At 38.7% G+C, this 18,601-nt stretch overlaps 1 protein-coding gene across 1 annotated transcript in view; it reads right to left on the bottom strand.

The window, feature by feature from the left end:
- LOC148329652 (eukaryotic translation initiation factor 3 subunit H) overlaps nt 1–18,601 on the bottom strand; it is a 76,483-nt gene that overhangs the window by 19,565 nt on the left and 38,317 nt on the right. Inside the window, exons 3-5 of the mRNA XM_088306216.1 lie at nt 17,309–17,476; nt 13,651–13,750; nt 5,699–5,848 (exon numbers count right to left, since the gene is read on the bottom strand). Of these exons, the coding sequence (XP_088162342.1) occupies nt 5,699–5,848; nt 13,651–13,750; nt 17,309–17,476 (418 nt within the window). The remainder of the gene's footprint in view (nt 1–5,698; nt 5,849–13,650; nt 13,751–17,308; nt 17,477–18,601) is intronic.

Raw genomic sequence — 18,601 nt, 5'->3', positions numbered from 1 at the left:
TGAGAAGGTTTGTCCAATTCAAAATGGAAGAAGAAAATACATTGAAACTGTTTATCTAAATTACAACTGTGCCCACAAGGGCTGCCTGGTCCATGTACATTTTGGCTCCGTGTACATTTTTGTTGATGTGTATACTGATATGGGGTGTGTGTATTTGAATCACGGATTTTTACAGCTTTGTCTTGTCAAATGCATCGCGTACGTTACAAAACTAGCTTTCCAAGGAACTTCACATACAACCCAAAACAGAGGAGAGCTGAGAAAACCTCATAAAAAGAAAAAAAAACAACTTGCCTGGAGTGGAGGCCAATGGGAAACCAGCCGTTTACAACTCTGCCTTGCTAATTGCACCGCATACAGTACTAATATCATAAAAAAAGAACGAAAGAGGCGATCTGAGGAAAACTGAGCACTGCTTTGAGCAGTGTGAGCTGGAGTTGAGCCAAGCAAGTTTCGTATTTGAACTGAACTGAAATACAATGTCTATTTCTACTTTTTTCTTTTCATCAAACAGAAAATTTTTTTCTTTATTTTGCGTTTAATTTTGTCATGCCATTGTATTCATGATGTCACAATTCAAATATTCCACCATTAAGCGGGCAGGCAATGTGTTTTTTGACTCGGCGTGAGCTGTGGCCGATAGCAGCGCTTGAATGAATGTGCACCCTGCTAAAAATTGGGGGAGAAAGATATTTACAAATACTGACTCTTGCAACATAATAGAAGCATTTGAAATCTAGTAATTCAGATTCAAGAAATCCATCACTGTGAGCAACTATATCATCTACAGTATGTTAACAACCTTGATCCCTCAAATAAAACTGCATTCACTCAGATTTCCAAGTGGTTCCATTTTTTACCCCTGATGAAGTAATTTGTTGTGTGTCAGGTGGTTTTGGATTATTGTGATTTAGCTTCTCTCGATTAGTTGGGATGCATTTTGCTGTAAATTGCCAGGTAAAACGGTGTTGTAGACTTCCGAATGAATTCTACTGCAACCATCAGGGGCAGTTTTAATGGACGTAAATGACTCTGCACACTTTGAAGCCGACAGCCGGGCACAGTTGCCGTTCCAACTGATAATTTTTTTAACACGCACGGCTTACGCAAATGTGTTTTAGTTCTGTGGTATTGTGTAATGTCAATAGGCAAAGATTTGTTTAAATCTGGAACTGTCCATCCATCCATCCATCCTCACAAGGCTCGCGGGCGTGCTGAAACCTATCCCATCTGTCTACGGGGGATGTGCCAACCAGTCATCCCCTGAGCCGCAATATGTAAATATGGAAATGAGAATTGATTAAGTGAATTTATATAAATATACGTTAAAAAGGTGAAGCATATGTTTAAAAACATTGAAATTTTTGTTTGAAAAAATGGGAAGAGAATTTCTAAATTCTCAGATAAACAGTGTGCTGGGATGCAGTTTAAATTGAATAAAATGTTGATTATCCAAAAATTAAAACCAGTTGCTCGTTAATGAGTAATATGTTTTTTTTTGTCTTTTGCATTTTTAACTAAGCAAACAAACATTTTTATATTTTTATCTCAACACACGATTACTCGATCGAATTTTCAGTAGGATATGCGAGGACCAAACTATTAATTCTAATCTATATTATTGTCTTATCACATTCTTCTCGGAATAGCCCATGTTGAGGCTGCCATCTTTTGGAATCAATGTAAAAAAAGACAAAGAAAAAGCACAGCCTATCCTTACACAAAGAGAATTAATTGCTTGAACTGAGGACTTGCTTGATACCACACATGATGGTGGTTTACACTCTGATGTTTTTTGTTTTCCCCCAAAGTTGGAATTTAATGGAATTTGACATTTGAATTTCTACTGTTTGGTAAATCCCCTCCATCGCTGATTCTGGATTTGTGGTACTACCATTTTGCATGGAAAGAAATACTTCAGTTACGAACGCTTGCATTGTTCTGAATCTTGTCTATTCTGGTTGTAATTATATTCTTGATCAACAGGTGGTGGAACATACCTTACTCTGAGACTGTAAATTTGAAAGAAGAGGAAGCGCGAAGAAAAATTAAAACCCTGAAGTCGCCAGCACATCCTTGTTTTTGGTGTAAAATTAATGTCAGCAGGGGGCGTGAGCAAGACGGTCTGTGTCGTCTCAACAATGTAGAGCAGAGGTATTCAATTAAAAGTCACAGAGATCCACGACTAAAATTTCTTCCAATTAAAAGGTCTGAACCAAAGTCCTACTTCACTTAATGTCTAGCCTATGTTCACATTTATTCTATATTTATTATTATTTGGTTTCAATATTTAGTCATTTTCAACAGAGCGCACTTATATACTAAATATTTATGAATGTTCCCATTAAACACCTTTGCCAGTCAAACAAATATAAGGCGTTTATTTCACATTCAAGAAAATGTGGCTCCAGGATCTTAAGGACACCACTTCCAGGAAAAAAAACTGCAAAATATCTCCTGCAGATATATATCAAGTGCTAAGCATTGAGTTAACATCTTTTACCTTTTTTTCTTAAATCAAAGCGTTATCAGCCTAAAAAAAACGGAAGGCCTAATTATCCAAGTAAAACAGGACAACATGTTCAGTACACAATCAATAAAAATGGCTGTCCTCATCAAAATGAGCTTTGACACCACCTTTTCTTTTGAATATTTTTTTAACTTTTCTTAATGAGAAAAATGAGTTTGTGACTGCCCTGCCAGTGACTTAAATCTGTTTTGGAACGGAGTCAGGGCCATTGGGATTTGGTAGATTATTTCACACATCTGGCCTTTGTGTTTTCCTTTAAATAATGTTTGTGCAACCGTATTTAAGCACTCCATCACAACTTCCCCATCACTGAATGTTTTTTTTACGTTTCCCCAAAATCCATGATACTTTTAGTGAACATTCGTTTGCATGCCGCTGGGCTGTAAACGGAAATGTAAAAATCTGTTATGCTGCACTCGAAGTTCGACGTTTTTGCGTGCGCTCACCTCAAACTTCAGCGGATAACTTTGCACAAAAGGGCGGTGCTTTGTTTCGTAGTGGCGCTTCGCAATGCTGCGACGGTTTCGGAGCATATGATGCACACTGGTTTTGAATCGGCTGCAGCCAGAACGAAATTAAATTTCTCCGTCCATTAATTTAAAACAACACGCATCGACCTTGCTAACTTTTTAGCAAGGCATACTGTCAGCAGCACTCTCTTCCGCGGATCCCATGACCAATCTATGATGAATTTTTTTCAGGGCGCATTCGCAAACGTTGACGCTGCAATTCTAGTTAATACGGAAAAAGCGTCACTGATTTGAGCCAATCAAATCTTTTGGTCTGTTGCGCAATTGGCACTGGATCGTAAACAAAGCATTTGATTGATGTGAAATAAACGCCTTATATTTGTTTGACTGGCAAAGGTGTTTAATGGGAACATTGCTAAATATTTAGTATATAAGTGCGCTCTGTTGGAAATGAATAAATATTGAAACTATATAAAAATGTGAACATAGGCTAGACATTAAGGGAAGTTGGACTTTGGTTCGGACCTTTTAATTGGAAGAAATTTTAGTCGTGGACCTCTGAGACATTTAATTGAATACCTCTGTTATAAAGCATTTTAAAACAACAACTGCTACTTACAAAGTGGAAACGGGTCGAAATTTTGACAGTAAATCTTGATCAAGGCTGAGTGTCTTGAGCAAGGGAGCAAGGGTTACACCACAACAAGTTTAAATTGTTGGGGAGGTACACCAGAAGACAGATTGCTGTTGATAACGGCCAAGACGGATTTACCAATACTTACTCAAGAAATGAGGGGGAACAGAGTCGTAAGTCATGAGAGGAGCCACATGGCTGGGTCTGTACTATGAAATAAAAGCAGGAACTCTGAACTTTTTCTGATTTGCATCTTTTCATTTGAAACCCAAATGTCTAATTCATAATGTGCTACACTGGAGTATTTAGATATGCAAACATGGATCGACAGTCATCATTGTGCCAATTTCTCACACCTGCCCCCGGGGAAGCTTTTTTTATTAGCAGCAGCTTCACAGCTGTTTCATGACTTGCAGCAGTTTATTTCCATAAATGATTGCTTACTAACACCTGGAGGCAGAAGCTAAAAGACTCAGAAATCGAAATACAATTCTGTAGGAGCTATACTGTGGTTTAATATGCATGACATTTTGCAAATCGGCCGTAGTAAAGTGAGCCCCTAACTATGGGAAAACATTCTTAAATATTCTTGCACACCAAGTAATATATATTGCTAAAACTTACTCCAGAATGCTATTATGGTAATAATCTTGGCATAGTTGTTACAAATAAAAAAATTGGAGAAACGTTATCAAGGTGCAGCAACTCAACAAACAACAACAATAAAAAAATAAATAAAACACATTAGAAAAACATTTTCACTAATATCTCCAGCATTTTCACACCATTTTGACAGATGTTTCAAGAAACACGGAATGCTGTGTTCTATGATTATTAATATAAAAAGTTTGATTTGTCCTTTTCCCATTCTCTAGTAATTAGCAGTAAAATATACCCAAGTTTAAAAAAAAAAAAAAATTCAGCAGCTTTTCCCAAAATCATGACAAAATTACATTTTTGTGAAAACAACCGTAAGAACGGTGACTTTGATGCTTAAGTTTTTGCTTTTTATTAACACCTCTAACATATGAACAGCATTTAGAAATGGCTTATACTGCAAAATAATATTTTGTGATATACAAGCGCTGAAAGTGACGTCAACTGACGAGGATGGCTCATCAGCAGTTTGCGGCTGTTCACTTGATGACCTCGTCATATTTCCAAGATTATTGTTGTACTTTTTTCATTTATGACCACGACCATGACTACACAAACACGCACGCACACGCAAACACACACATCTGCTATCATACGACATACTCTGTGAATTCTATACATATGTTCCGTGTTCGAGTGTGGACTGCCGCCGCTGCTGCCATGACGGTTACACGTTACACCTTGAATTTGTTAAATGAATAAAAAAGACAATTAAGATGATAGCACTAGGGGTGGGCTGATAATTCGATATCAATTGAAAATGGTATTGACAAATTATCGATCTAATAAAACTAATAAAAAAGATTCCGGGTATAGAGTCACAAAATTCATTTTCTCTTCTTTATGTTAGTTTTTTTTTTCATTTCCTCAGGAAAACGGGGGTTATTTTCTACCTCTACTAGTTTCAACGTCGAAAAGAAAGTGATGCCACCTGGATGTGATTGGATCATGAAGAGGACTTTTTTAAAGCTCTTGAAGAAGACAGCAATTGCATGTCGAAACTAGTAGAGGTAAAAAAAAAAGAACCTCCGTTTATCTGAAGAAATGAAAAAAAAATTAACAATCAACTAATTAACAAAGAAGGCAAGATGAATTTTGTGACTATGTTCCAGTTCATATTTGAAAGTGAGTGATCTTATAAATTAAATGCAATGTTAAATTTTAAACTTCTTTTGTAAACGTATGTGAATGGTCAATGGTGGGGGGTGCCATATCAAATCTCGCCTAGGCGCCACATTAGCTATGGCTCGCTAGAGAGCATACATTCATAAATGACGCTCCGAAGTTGATGGGAGGATCTACATAGCCAAAAAAAAAGTCTGCAGCTCTGCACCTTGTTTGACTTGGGCAAACGGAAAAATTTGGAATTGGCCAGAGGTTTCTGAGTAAGTGCTCAATGATCCTGACCTGCTGGATAGGTTGAGTAGTTCGTGTTTGTCAGCGACTGTGGACTTGTCTTCCAGCTCCCACATCAGCACATTGATAAGGTGAGAGTTTTTGATAACAATGGGCACCTCCTCGAACATGTGATCAAAGCCAATGTTAGCCTTCTTCAACCTGGAGGGAAAAGAGAAAGACAGGGAGGTTAGAACAGTGCTGTCAATCATTTTAAAGTTTCATTGTAGCCATTTTAGGGTCTGATATTTCTCTTGGAGACGTACAAATGTGGACTGAATTGTTAGTATCACTGATTATGAGATAAAAAATAACTACCTGAAATGAAAACCAGACATTAACCAGGTTTACCCTTTTTTCCATAATGATTGATCACACAGGTTGACGATCTCTAGTCATTGCAAGTGACTATTCCAACAGATCGACGTAAACATCATGGAATTCATCAAGATGGCCTTCTGTCGATTTAGCTCAGTTTTAATGCTGAACAATTTTGGAAAATTTACTGTAATTGCGATTTCTTTCCCCTAAAAATCGCAACTGTGATTTATGAGATTATTTTTTTCAAAAGTCCTTTTGAATTAATTTTTTATTCAAACTCGCGATTAATTAATCTTTATTACAATAAACAGTATCAGAATATTATAGGATTTTAAGATAAAATGATTAATTCATATGAAAGGTTTTATTTCTCTACAATTACTAGTTTAAACTTACTAAAAACATTGACGTAGTCTTGTAAGCATTCACCATGACAACAAATTCTGCCACCTAAATGTGACATTAACATATGACAGCATGTACAATAATGCACACAAATCTGTGGGTTTACCACTTCAACATTTTCCAACTTTTAATGTTGCATGAAACATATCATTTATAAGTAAACAAGTGGACTGCACTTCTTAAACAGTAAAATTATCAATATGGCTGGGTCTGCATGACACTGATCCCAAACACATCGCCCAAGAAATGAAGGAGTGGCTCCATAAAAAGCATTTCAAGGTCCTAGAGTGGCCTCGCCAGAATCCAGATCTCAAACCCAGAAAAAAAACTTGGGAAGTTCAAAGTTTGTGTTGCCCAGTGACATCCCAAAAACATCACTACTCCAGAGGAGATCTGCATTGAGGAATTGGTCAAAATACCAGCAACAGCGTGTGAAAACCTCACAAAGACTTAGAAAATGTTTGATAGCTGTCATTGCCAACAAAGGGTATTATACAACAAAGAATTGCGATGAACTTTTATTTATACTTTTTTGTTAATTCAGCTGATCGACATCTTTTTTAACATATTTGCAAATGAAGACAGTAATATAGACTGTTTTTCTGAAAATACCTTATTTCTTGTAGGTTTGATTCATTTCTACTTTTTCATTACACGTTATTTACTGTAGTTGTGCTTCTTATTAGAGCAAGTGGAAACTTGTGCAGTTGGCATTTGAGCTATCGTCCACAATAAATTACACCCAAGATGGTCAAGGATTAGGGGGTGATATCTAAAGATCCATGCACCCCGGCTGGCCGCCGCCGTCGGCCTCCTTTGAGTTGACACGACTTTAGCATAGCTAAATGTCTGAAATATAACCAGTTGGAGTTTGTGTGCACATTGATGCTCTGGTCCGCTTCAGCCTGTGTAAGTGGAGAATCGATCAGCACGGTATTTTTCATTTTATGGAGGTGATGACATGAGTTCACGTTTGATGTCAATAAATCAAAACTATTGTGAAGAACTCTTTTATACTTTTGCAGGTTGAAGTGGACAAGAGTGGTAATGTGCATTTGCTTTTTGGTGGCGATGGGTCGCCGTTTTAGACAACAGAACTGACAATCCGAGCAATATTCCTGCTGTGCCGTCAACCTCTGAAACCGGGAAAAAAATAAGCCTAGCTCCAAAAACGTTGGTGCCGATTTGGCGTGAATCTCATCATAAAAAAAAAAATATAGTATTTTAGGGAGGGGGGTGGGGGGCGGGGCATTTTAGTACTGATGTCATTTTTACATGCAAACCTATAATGTAAGTCCCAATGTTAACGTCAATGAAGAGTACTGTATTTCCACAGCCAAAAGACACGCCGTAGCAAAGGGCGCAGCATCAGTTGTGGGTGCCATTTCTGTATTTAACACACACACTAGCTAGATAAGATGTCAGGGGGTCGAGGTCAATAGGATTGAGAGTAGAAGGGCCACTGGGACTGAATACCATGACCTCATGAAGTTAAGTGACATCCAGATTTTGATATCCTCTAGGCAGGACAAAAGCGGTCTCAAGGAGAAGGCGTCTTTTTTTGCTCAGCGGGACATAGATCTGACTGTCATCTGCATAGCAATGGAAGGCAATTCCATGTTTTCGTAGGATGGAACCCAGGGGCAGCAAGTATAACAAAAACAAGCAAGGGCCCCAAAATGGAACCCTGTGGGACACCTTATGACAAAGGGGCAGAGCGGACTCAGTGCAAGCTAGGCGAACACAAATGGTCCTGCCAGTCAAATAGGATCTAAAGCATTCTAGAGTGCTACCACTGATCCCCACCTGGTGCTGTAAATGAGCCAGAAGAATATTGTGGTCCACCGTGTCAAACGCTGCACTTAGATCTAACAAGACACAGCATACATAGTCTCCAGTGTCGTTTGCCAGAAGAATATCATTTAACACTCAGAACAGGGCTGACTCTGTGCAATGCATTTTCTTGAAACCTGACTGGAAAACCTCCATGACGTTGTGTTCATCCAAAAAAGGATCGTAACTTCATGTGCACCACGTTTTCCAAAATTTTAGAAATAAAAGGCAATTTGGAAATGGGTCTAAATGTGACAGTATGCTTTGATCAAGGACTGGTTTCCTAAGCAGGGGTTCCACCACAGCATGTTTAAAATGTTGGGGGACTACACCAGAAGAGAGACTGCTGTTGATAATGGCCAAAACCTATTCGCCAATACTTGGGAGAACTTCTTTAAAGAGGAGGGACGGCGTCATGTGGTAAACCGGATGGCTTAATTTGGAAAACCACATCTTACAAAGATGACAAGGAGATCGCCTCAAAGGACTCTAGCACTGCAGAACAAGGAACGTGTACGGAGGTCGAATGTTGTATTTGAAACAAGAGTCCGAGCTGTTGCAACCTTGTCCATTAAAAACTGCAAAAGTAGTGCACATTTCAGGGGACGAGTCTGTGCAATTTGGCTGCTGGGGTTTAAGTGCAGAATCAATAGTTTCAAATAGAGTTTGCAGATTATGACAATTTACCTGAATAAGACTTAACAAGTACTCCCTCTTTGACTCATTCACCTTGTTTTGATGACTGTGCCAGAAGTCTTTTAGGATTTGATATGAGACCTGCAGCCTGTCTTTTTTCCACCTGCGTTCTGCTTTGCGGCTTTGTTTAACTGCACGAGTTATTTCATTAAACCATGGCTCCGGTCTTACTTTTGGCCGCATGCTTCTAAATGGAGCCACAGAATCCAAAACATTACATGAAGAGTGGAACCAAGAGCTGAGTTCCTCTGTTTGATGAGGGAACACAGAGAAAAGACTATCAGAGAGGGGGTTAAAAATCCGGCTGTTGCATTCACTGGTAGTAGGTTGAGCAGCAGCAGAGGAAAACACTACACCAAAGAGCACTGTCATGTGATCAGAAACAACATTGTCCAACACTTTCAAATTTGAGATTGACAAACCAAAAGTAAGGAAAAGGTCTAACATATGCCCCTGTTTATGAGTGGGGCCAGACACGCATTGCACCTAATTGAAAGAGTCTAAAAGTCCTTTGTCAGTCCATTTTCAGGACAGCACAAATTAAAATCCGCCATCAGCAGGATGTGATCATATTTTAGCATGATTTCTGTTAAGTCATTCAGAAATTCCTTGTTGTATTTCGGAGGACTATAGATGACAGCACAGAGCACAGGAGCACCCCTACCCTACTTCAAAGAGCGTGCTCGAAGCTGGTGATCGATGAGGCCACTATACACTGTTTATCTTCAAACTTGTTTTTAAAAATACTTGCCGTTCCTCCACCACGACCTGACGTTCTCGGAGCGTCCAAGTACGAACATACAGGCGGTAATGGTTCCAGCATCGCACTACACTCACCGGTGCTCGTCCAGGTCTCCGTCAGGCAGCGGAAATTCAACTCACTGTGAAGAAATAGCTCCTTCAAAATAAACATTTTGTCCGTCACCGAACGGGCGTTTATCAACGCTATCCTTGAGGCAGTTGCAGGTGTGCGTAGCTCCTCCGATCAGCGAGCTCTGGGAAGCTCTCGCAGCAGTTGTTGCTCGACGCCGTGTCGGAGGACACGCGGATGACAGCGCAGTCGAAGCTCCTTTGGACAGCCGATGAAGGGTACCATGCACGGCTCTCGAACGCGCCACTACAGAGTACATCCATACATTCGGGATCGAGCAGGGGACGAAGCGTGCTTTAGCTCCCTTTTTGCTTCATCAGCCGGCCACCGCATTTGCCGCGGCGCCAATTCCGCCGTGGAGGAAGTGTGTAGACGCGGAAGATTTCCGCCGGGATGTCATCGGGCAACGTCTTATCCAATCTATGCTCGAACGCAGCTGAATCACCAACTTCACACCGTAGGTCCAGCAGAGACTGGCGATCATACACCAACCGCGAGTTCTTGAGCAACGCACAAATCACCAGAGATAGAAAGAAAGTCCGATAGCTCAAGAGGGTCGCTGAGAACACTCGCGCACTGTGTGCCATCTTGAGACATATGTATAGAGTTGTCTATTTGTCGCCTAAAGAATAACCTCACACAAACTTGGAGAAAAAACAATGGGAGTGAACAATTCTGCATTGAGTTCCATGTGGGGAGGACAGGAATCTATGGCTAACTACAACCTTTTGCATATATTGGCACAATTATCCATCACTGGGGCTCAACCTATATTCTGCATATTCTGACCTTTTCATAAGGCAGTAGAGCACTATAAATAGGCGTACGAGAAAACAGAAGACAACACATTTTATGCATAACAAATTGTTCAAAGATGTTGAACTTTGTCACACTTAATGTCATGATCTTTCCAAGTTGGTTCCTACTGGCCAAAGACAAAGACTAATTTAGTACTCCAGATTGTAAATTCTATTGACCAACTGTCCATCCTCCAAAGCACAGTGAACTTAGGTCATATCAAAGGGATGGTTTTGAACCTAAACTAAAGTGAATGAGACTCTCAAAAGTTATTTTGAGACAAACACCATGTTTCACAGCAGCTAAAGTGTTTTTCTTTCTGCAAATGCACAAGTGAAATTGCTGTTATGCCTCTTAAAGATAGAAAAAACCACAATGGGTGCTGAAAAAAAACCGACTGTAATTTGCCAAAATACACATTCACAAGCTCAAATCTTTCTGGGATAATGTCCTTTGAACAGATGAGACCAAAGTGGATCTTTTTGGCAAGTCCTCGTACGTAAACAAACAAATTATGCACATGGAAAACCAAAAACTTTACCAACTTTGAAATAGTGCTTGAACAATTAGTAGAATTTAAATGGACATCATAATGTAATTCTCAAATTGCAAAAGGCTGCAATTTGGGTTATTTCGGTTGGTCGGTCAGATCTATATGTAGATTTTATTTATTCATATTGTGTCGAGGTAACTACAGATGTGGAGTTTTAAATGTTTTCACGTTTCAGAAAACAATGGAGTAAATCATTTTCGCGTTTGAGCCACAGATTTATAACCAATATCGTTGCAATCTGACCTAGGTTTTCACCACAATTGTTTAGTAGAATTTTGTGAAGTTTTCGTAGTGAACACTAAAATAAAAAACTCCAATTCAAAGTCTTTAGTACCACTGATTACAGATTTATGTATTGCTTTTGTTTGTTTCAAAATACATGAGAAGGGGACCTTGCAAAAATCAATGACATTAAATCGCAAAAGTAATATTGGGGGGGGTTAAAATGTTTTTCAAAACCGTTTAGCCTTATTTTGAGACACGGATGTGACATGTAGGTGTGTTTTAAAGCATTCACAATAGATGAGGGGTACTCAAAAGTCCTGAAGGACCATAAAAATCTTTTTCAATAAAGGTCAATTTATTGAGGTCCAGGGATGGCGCTGGGTCCTGAAACATCTTATCCAATGGCTAAATAGAATAAGAATTTGCTAGCCACACTTAAGTGTAGTAAGCCGTGATATCACGTTTAGGTTTGGCCACTGTCTTGGTGCATGCACCACACGTATGTGCACATGGCAGAGACATTGTAGCCCAAAATAATAAAAACCACATTAAAACTTTAGGGACCATGTTTTTTTCAGGTTGTAGGCATAGCTTGAGCATGTTTTATTGCTCGAAATGAGCCAAGTAATCATCCGTAAGGAAGACGCGTTTCAGCCCCGCCCCCAAAATCTGTTTTAGAATCTAATAAATCTCAATTCAATACCTAATCGTAAGCCAGTCTTTGTACATTTTCAACAAATGTTCTAAAATAATGGATTTAAAAAAAAAACACACAGAAAAGGCTTTACAGGGTCTTTAATGTTTAAGTGTAATTTGTTTTAGAAAGATTTATTGGAGTATGATTTTTATTCAACTTTTTCCTTTAACACATTTGAATGTATTCATGACTTTAATAAATTTAGATTTTCTTGCATATAAAGGACTTTTCATCTACTCATGACTCTGCAATGGCTTACAGTCATAAACAAAGGTATGTTTTAGGAATAAAACAGTCTTACCCATTTTTATGAAAACCATGTTACTGTATTTTGATAATGATCACTATGGTTGTAAAGAAATAATTTTTGGTGGTACTTGCAGTAGAAAGTTTGAGAACCACTGCCATAGCTAAATTAGGTTTTTTTTATGCAACTATTATTACAGACATACTTTGTGCACTATACAGTATGCCTGTACCCGGGCAATTATAAACGCATTTTTGCAACCTGCAATTTTATTTTACATTTTATAATAATACTAACATTATGTAATGATTACTGCATAATCACATACAACTGCAATATGCTGTACAGCATCTACTTCCCAAAGATGCCAATCAGTGTGCATTGTGGGATTACATTATGAACATCAAGGCTAAGTTTATGTGGGGGAAATGTGCGAAGACAACACATGAAATAAAATTAAACTTGAGAGAAAACACACATACCAGTGTATGTGTCAGTATTTCTGTATTTTGGAAAATCGTCCCTCAGCAAACCTGGTCAACTTCCCTCACATAAAAAATGTTTGATTGTCCTTCTTATTTTTACAGAAAAACATACCGTTGTTCTCAAAGTGTGGGAAGAGAAATTTACAGTCAGACTTGATATGATGACTCGTCTCTGGATTAAGTGGTTCTTTCATTTTAGAGTTCCTTTTAAGATTGTATTTGTTTTCAAATCTTTAAATGGCCTTCCCCAATCTTACCTCTCTGAGCTCCTCCATATCTATGCACCTGCCCGGTCCTCAGGTCTGCAGACCAAACGCCATTACAGGTACCGAGGACCAAGCGAAGGCTCAGAGGGGATCGAGTCTTTTCCGTTGTCGGTCCCTCTTTTTAGAATGACCTCCTGCTAAACATCTTGCTTCCCATCTTTAAAACTCATCTTAAAAGTCAATTTCTCAGCCTGAGACTTAACTTACATGCGTACTGTTTTTATGGTTTTTACCGTATTCATTATTAATTTGTTTTATTAAAAATGCAAAATATAAAAAAAAGTTGTATTGTATTGTATATGTTGTGGTATGACTTACTTTTGCTCCAAGTACAGCACTTTCTATACAGTTGTGGTTGTCTTAAAGTGCTTTATAAATACAGTTGAGCGGAGAGTTGTCATAAGATATTAGGTAGATTTATTTCTACAACCCTAAGGTAGTTCATGCCAATGGGGACTTTTGCATCATGAATTGAAGTCAAAAGTCGCTAAACCTCTCTGCGAGTCTGCGATCGACCGGTTGGGCACGTCTGTATAATATATGACATGTTTACAATAGGCTACAAACCCTTCAGGTGTGAAATCTTTCTCTTTGCAGATCTCCATGAGTTTTGGAGTGAGCCTGTAGGCCTTCAAAGACAGCGAGCCTTGGCCTGTCTTTATAGGGTCTGAAATGGGGGGGAAAGGTAGAGAGGTGCTTAACATTGTTGCTATAACAATACAATTCATGAGATAATGGTAGTACTAAATATGCAATCATTACATGTTAGAGCTGCTCGATTATGAAAAAAATATTAACCACAATTATTGAAATGATGATTTATTTTTTGGCACACAACAAGAAAAGGTTAACCCCCCCAAAAAACAAATTGCAATAATATGCTCTATGTGCCTTCACCATTCTAAACATGGCATTTTGATTAATATTTCATTTGCGCAATACGAGTTAAGCAGCAAAATCCGCCCGCTTCTAGCCATCACATGGGGCGGCTGTTTTGGCACTTTTTGACGCCTGAAAATGACATCACGATGACTCAGGGCTCAGGTAAACAAGCAATCACAAAATCATAGCTCACCTATTTTCAGAATTTGACTGGTCGTTAGTTGAGTCCTAAGCAATTGTGACGTAATTTTCAGTTGACAAAAGTGCCAAAATGGAAGCCCCATGAAATGTACCAAAGCGTGTGGATTTTACTCCATTTATATTCCACAAATTCACTATTAACCAGAATGTTGTGTTTCGACTAGTGGGACTGCATAGAACATTTTCTTGTAAAGACTTCCCCTTCAAACGTAAAAAAACATTTTAAGAAAAAAATTCTTTGAAACACTATGATCATGTAAGTTTCTTTTGGACCAAATAAAATTTATAGAATTAGTCATTTTAAAATAAGAAAAATACATAAAGTGGATAATTTAAGTATGTTTATTTGCTATAAATTGCCATAGAACCGATGTGAATGATGTTTAAGTAAACAATTTTAATAGACCTTCCCAGAGCAAATTTTAAACTGAAATATAATCACTATACTGAATACATATTTCACGAGAAAATTGTGAATGTATTTCAAGAATGAAAAAAGAACGTGGTGGGGAGAATTTTGCCATAATTTCCTTGCGACAAGAAAAAAACAAACTGTTGGCGAACCCTGACGAGAACTAAACACTCCCATACATTTGCTCCTCTGTGGGATACGGACTTTAGAGGTGAACTTAAACAGCTTGCATGAAAAATCACAAACTTCTTTTATCAACATCATGAAAGCCTAAACACTCTGCCCAGCACTAGTTTAACCTGCCAGGAGGAAAAAAACAAATGTATTTCCATGAGCCAGTTGCTGGCGTTACTAGAACAATGAATATTAATTATACAAATGTTTTCAGGGCTGAACTCCAATTAAATTTGTGAAATGTTCACAAGATGTGGTTATCTGAGTCTAGTTATACCAGCTTTTGTTGTCAGAGCGATGGTGAAATTATGTATGCCACTAGAGCCCTTTTTTAGGTATTTGGCTATTACATAAACGTCCAACTTTTCATAAATCTAGGTCAAACATACAACTGGGGCTGTTTTGTAGATGGCGCAGTTTTTTTTTTTTTTTTTTTAAATCGCACACCAAAAAAAAGAAAATATTGATTTAGCCACACCTGATGTGTGAGCAAAGTTTTGAATGATTGCAGATTTAGACCCTCAAAATTTGTGTTATCTTTTTCTTCTTCCCAGCAAGTATCAGTAGACCTTGTTAACCCGCTAAGTAAAAATCAAAGAATAAAGCATCGACATGAAGTCCTCCGGTTACGATGTACTCGACGTGCAAAGCAAAGTTTTGACTTTATTGAAAGTTGTTTGGAGTAACAGTATTGATTTAATGTTTTACTTTAATTTAATCCCGATGGATAAATGCAGCATAAAGTGGACATATATGGTGATGGCAATAATTCAGCCACTAATTATTTTTTACACATTGCAATGACGTGACGTCTCCGTGAAATTAGATTGAAAAGCATTACAGCCTTTGTTAACTTTTGTTAACACTACATCGTGAGTGATGTAGGCTCTTCTGCAGGTTACTGGGGACACATATGCAAGTCCAAATTTGCCCAAGAATGTGAAACCTAAAAACCTTTTTCACATGATGGCCCCATTTCACAGCAGTATTGGGTAGTACAGTATCTTATTTTTTTATTTTAATTAAGAGGCTGTGACGCAAACCTCTCTCCCTACCTTTTACAAATTTATGTGGAAAGGTTCGAAAATCTTTATGAAGCTACCAAAATCTACTTTCCCTCACCAGATGCAGCTATCGATCTACCAGCTTTCAACATATCTGGTATTGGAGCAATCCAAAAATAATTAGTGTATTCCAGTTCCATTAATATTATGGTACTTTGATTACATTTTTAACGGCATTTTTAACAGGTAACTAAGCATGTATCTATTTAACAGTCAGATGCACCCCTTTCCGTTCGGAATAAATGGGTTATATATTCAACCGTTGTTGACCATTGTTATTCGGTTTAACAGTATAACTTTATCAAGTCTCTTCTGACAATTCAAAAATAAATTACAGCATGCATCATTCCTGCTCATATCGCATCGGACAATATCGGATATTGAAATTACTCTGGGCCGCAATATCAGTATTGGATTGGAAGTCGAAAATAACTGTCTTGTCAAATGGATATCTTTTGGCTGTGACTATTTATATATATTATATTTGCAAGGCGCACGTAAAAGTCTAAAATTTTCTCCAAAGTGGACAGAGCGCCTAATAATGCAATGTGCCTTGTATGTGTCCCGAGTTCCAAAATGTGTAATGGTTGTGATGTTCTTGAGCGCTCCACTTGACTGACTGGAAGCATTGCCTGTCGAAACAATGTTTCTATAAAAGAAAGGCATGCAAGTCTTTATGAAGACTGGGAGGCACCCCCGGTGAGTTCCGCCACAATTTATGAATGGATTGTGGATGCTTGACCTAACCGTTAGCAACGTTAGCCGCTTATGTCCCTGCTTACACTGTTCGAGCTTTCACAAAAGCTGGCCTCATTTCTGAGGAGCCACAAGGCAAAGAGACGGACACTGACGAGTGGGAAACTGTCTTGTTAAATACTTCAAAAAAGGACAACTAAACTAAGTTTTGCACCCGTTGCCTTTTTAAAAACATACGCCAGCATGGAAGCTAATGTACGTTTAACGTGAATGCATGCTACTGCATGTTTTAAGCTGGTATATGCTTTGCCATGCCTGCGCCCAATGCTACAGTGAGCCTTATCTGTGTGTTGAATACAAAAAGACAACTGAGACGCAACGACTTGTGGCCGTAAAAATATGGTATGTGAAGTTTGGGATTTTTTGGGCGCATGTGCATTGGATTTATTATTATTTCCTCTTTTGTGGTGGCTGCACATCCCTAATAACAATATTTTCTTCAAAAACAATCGGGACCTCACAGAGGCCACTCCTCAGGCAGCAACAACTACAACAACAACAAGAAAAAGAAAAAGAGGAATTTCTATTAAATCAATAGGGACCTCGCAGCAGTGGCTGCTCTCGCCCTAATAATAATAATTTCTACAAAAACAATGTAGATCTTGCGGTGACCACTGCTCGGGCCCTAATAATTTCTCAAAAAAAAAAAAAAAAAAGAATTAAAAAATGGGGACATCCTAGCGGTGGCTGCTCGGACCCTAATCAAGCACATTCCTTGAACAAAAATTGTACTTACCATAGATGAGCACAACAGACTCCTCGATGGCATGTTGGTAGCTGAACTGGGAGTCGAGCAGTGCTCTGCTGACAAAGGAACCATAGTAGGTGGACTGATACCATCCTACATGCAGATGGTCGATGTTTACGTGACGCAGAGAACGCATCATCTCCATCTGGTACTGGACTGGAAGCAGAAACATGACAGTTAAAAACAAATTCAGACCAAATAAGTTTGTCTTTTAACAACTTAAGTGACTGTGGGCATTTTTCTTTCTAGATCTCAAGATCTGGTGTCCATCTGGAGCTGTGAAGGGAGGGTAATTTAACAGAAACATTGGTTTTGATGACCAACTCTAAAGATAAATAAACCAATACAGAAAAGACAAGGCCCCACTGTGTTATCAAGAGATGGGTGGTACAATTTAATGTCTATTACCGAAATGTTCACCACTGACATTCTCTCTACTTGTTCATTACACTTCACTCATGCTGATAAATATTTCCCAGGGGAGAAAAGCTATGGCGTGATACATAGGTTTGAGTTCTAAGGGTTAGGTGCTAAATATATTAAGCAGAGAACCATTTCATTCCAGACTATGGGTGAGGAGAAATCCAAACAACCTTGCTGCCGTGCCAAAGTTAAGTTATAGCCACAGAGAGTGTATACAGGGTAGCTGAAGTCTGTTGATAAATCAGGGCATGTAGCCCCCAAGACTCCAGCCTGGAGAGCACATCCTTCTTCTGATGCGGCTATTAAGACTAAACCAAAGAAGTGGAAAAAGGGTACAGGGAATGAGGTAGTGGTGGGTAATGGAAGATAGAGCTGAAGGACAGAAATAAACAGGATACCTCAAGAATCACTGCATGGTAGGGGTTTGCAATTAAATGGAATACAATTACAATGTTGATTATAAAGCTCCACGACTATAAAACAGGCAAAAGCGTAAAATCACACTTATTTGTACTAATTTCGGATTGTTTTGAGCCATGGTCACACTAATTGACTCCAATGCACCATGTTTTACTTCTGTAGCTTTGTTTTATTTTAAAATGACTATTTTTTATGCCCTTTTTTTGGTCTAAAAGGGGACGGTAGAGTTAAAAACCTGTTAGCACATCTGCCTTACAGTGCATTGGTCGATGGTTCGAATCCGGGCGCCAGCCATCCTATGTGGAGTTTGCATGCTCTCCCCGTGCCTGCCTGGGTTTTCTGCGGGTACTCCGGTTTCCTCCCACATCCCAAAAACTTGCATGTTAGGTTAATGGAATATTCGAAATTGTCCCGAGGTGTGATTGTGAGTCTGAATGG

This window comes from Idiotropiscis lumnitzeri, chromosome 10 (assembly GCF_059441095.1).
Source record: "Idiotropiscis lumnitzeri isolate Australia: NSW breed Sydney's pygmy pipehorse chromosome 10, RoL_Ilum_1.0, whole genome shotgun sequence".
Classification (NCBI taxonomy): domain Eukaryota; kingdom Metazoa; phylum Chordata; class Actinopteri; order Syngnathiformes; family Syngnathidae; genus Idiotropiscis; species Idiotropiscis lumnitzeri.
Note: the sequence above shows the minus strand (reverse complement) of the source record. Positions and strands in the feature narration are given on the sequence as shown.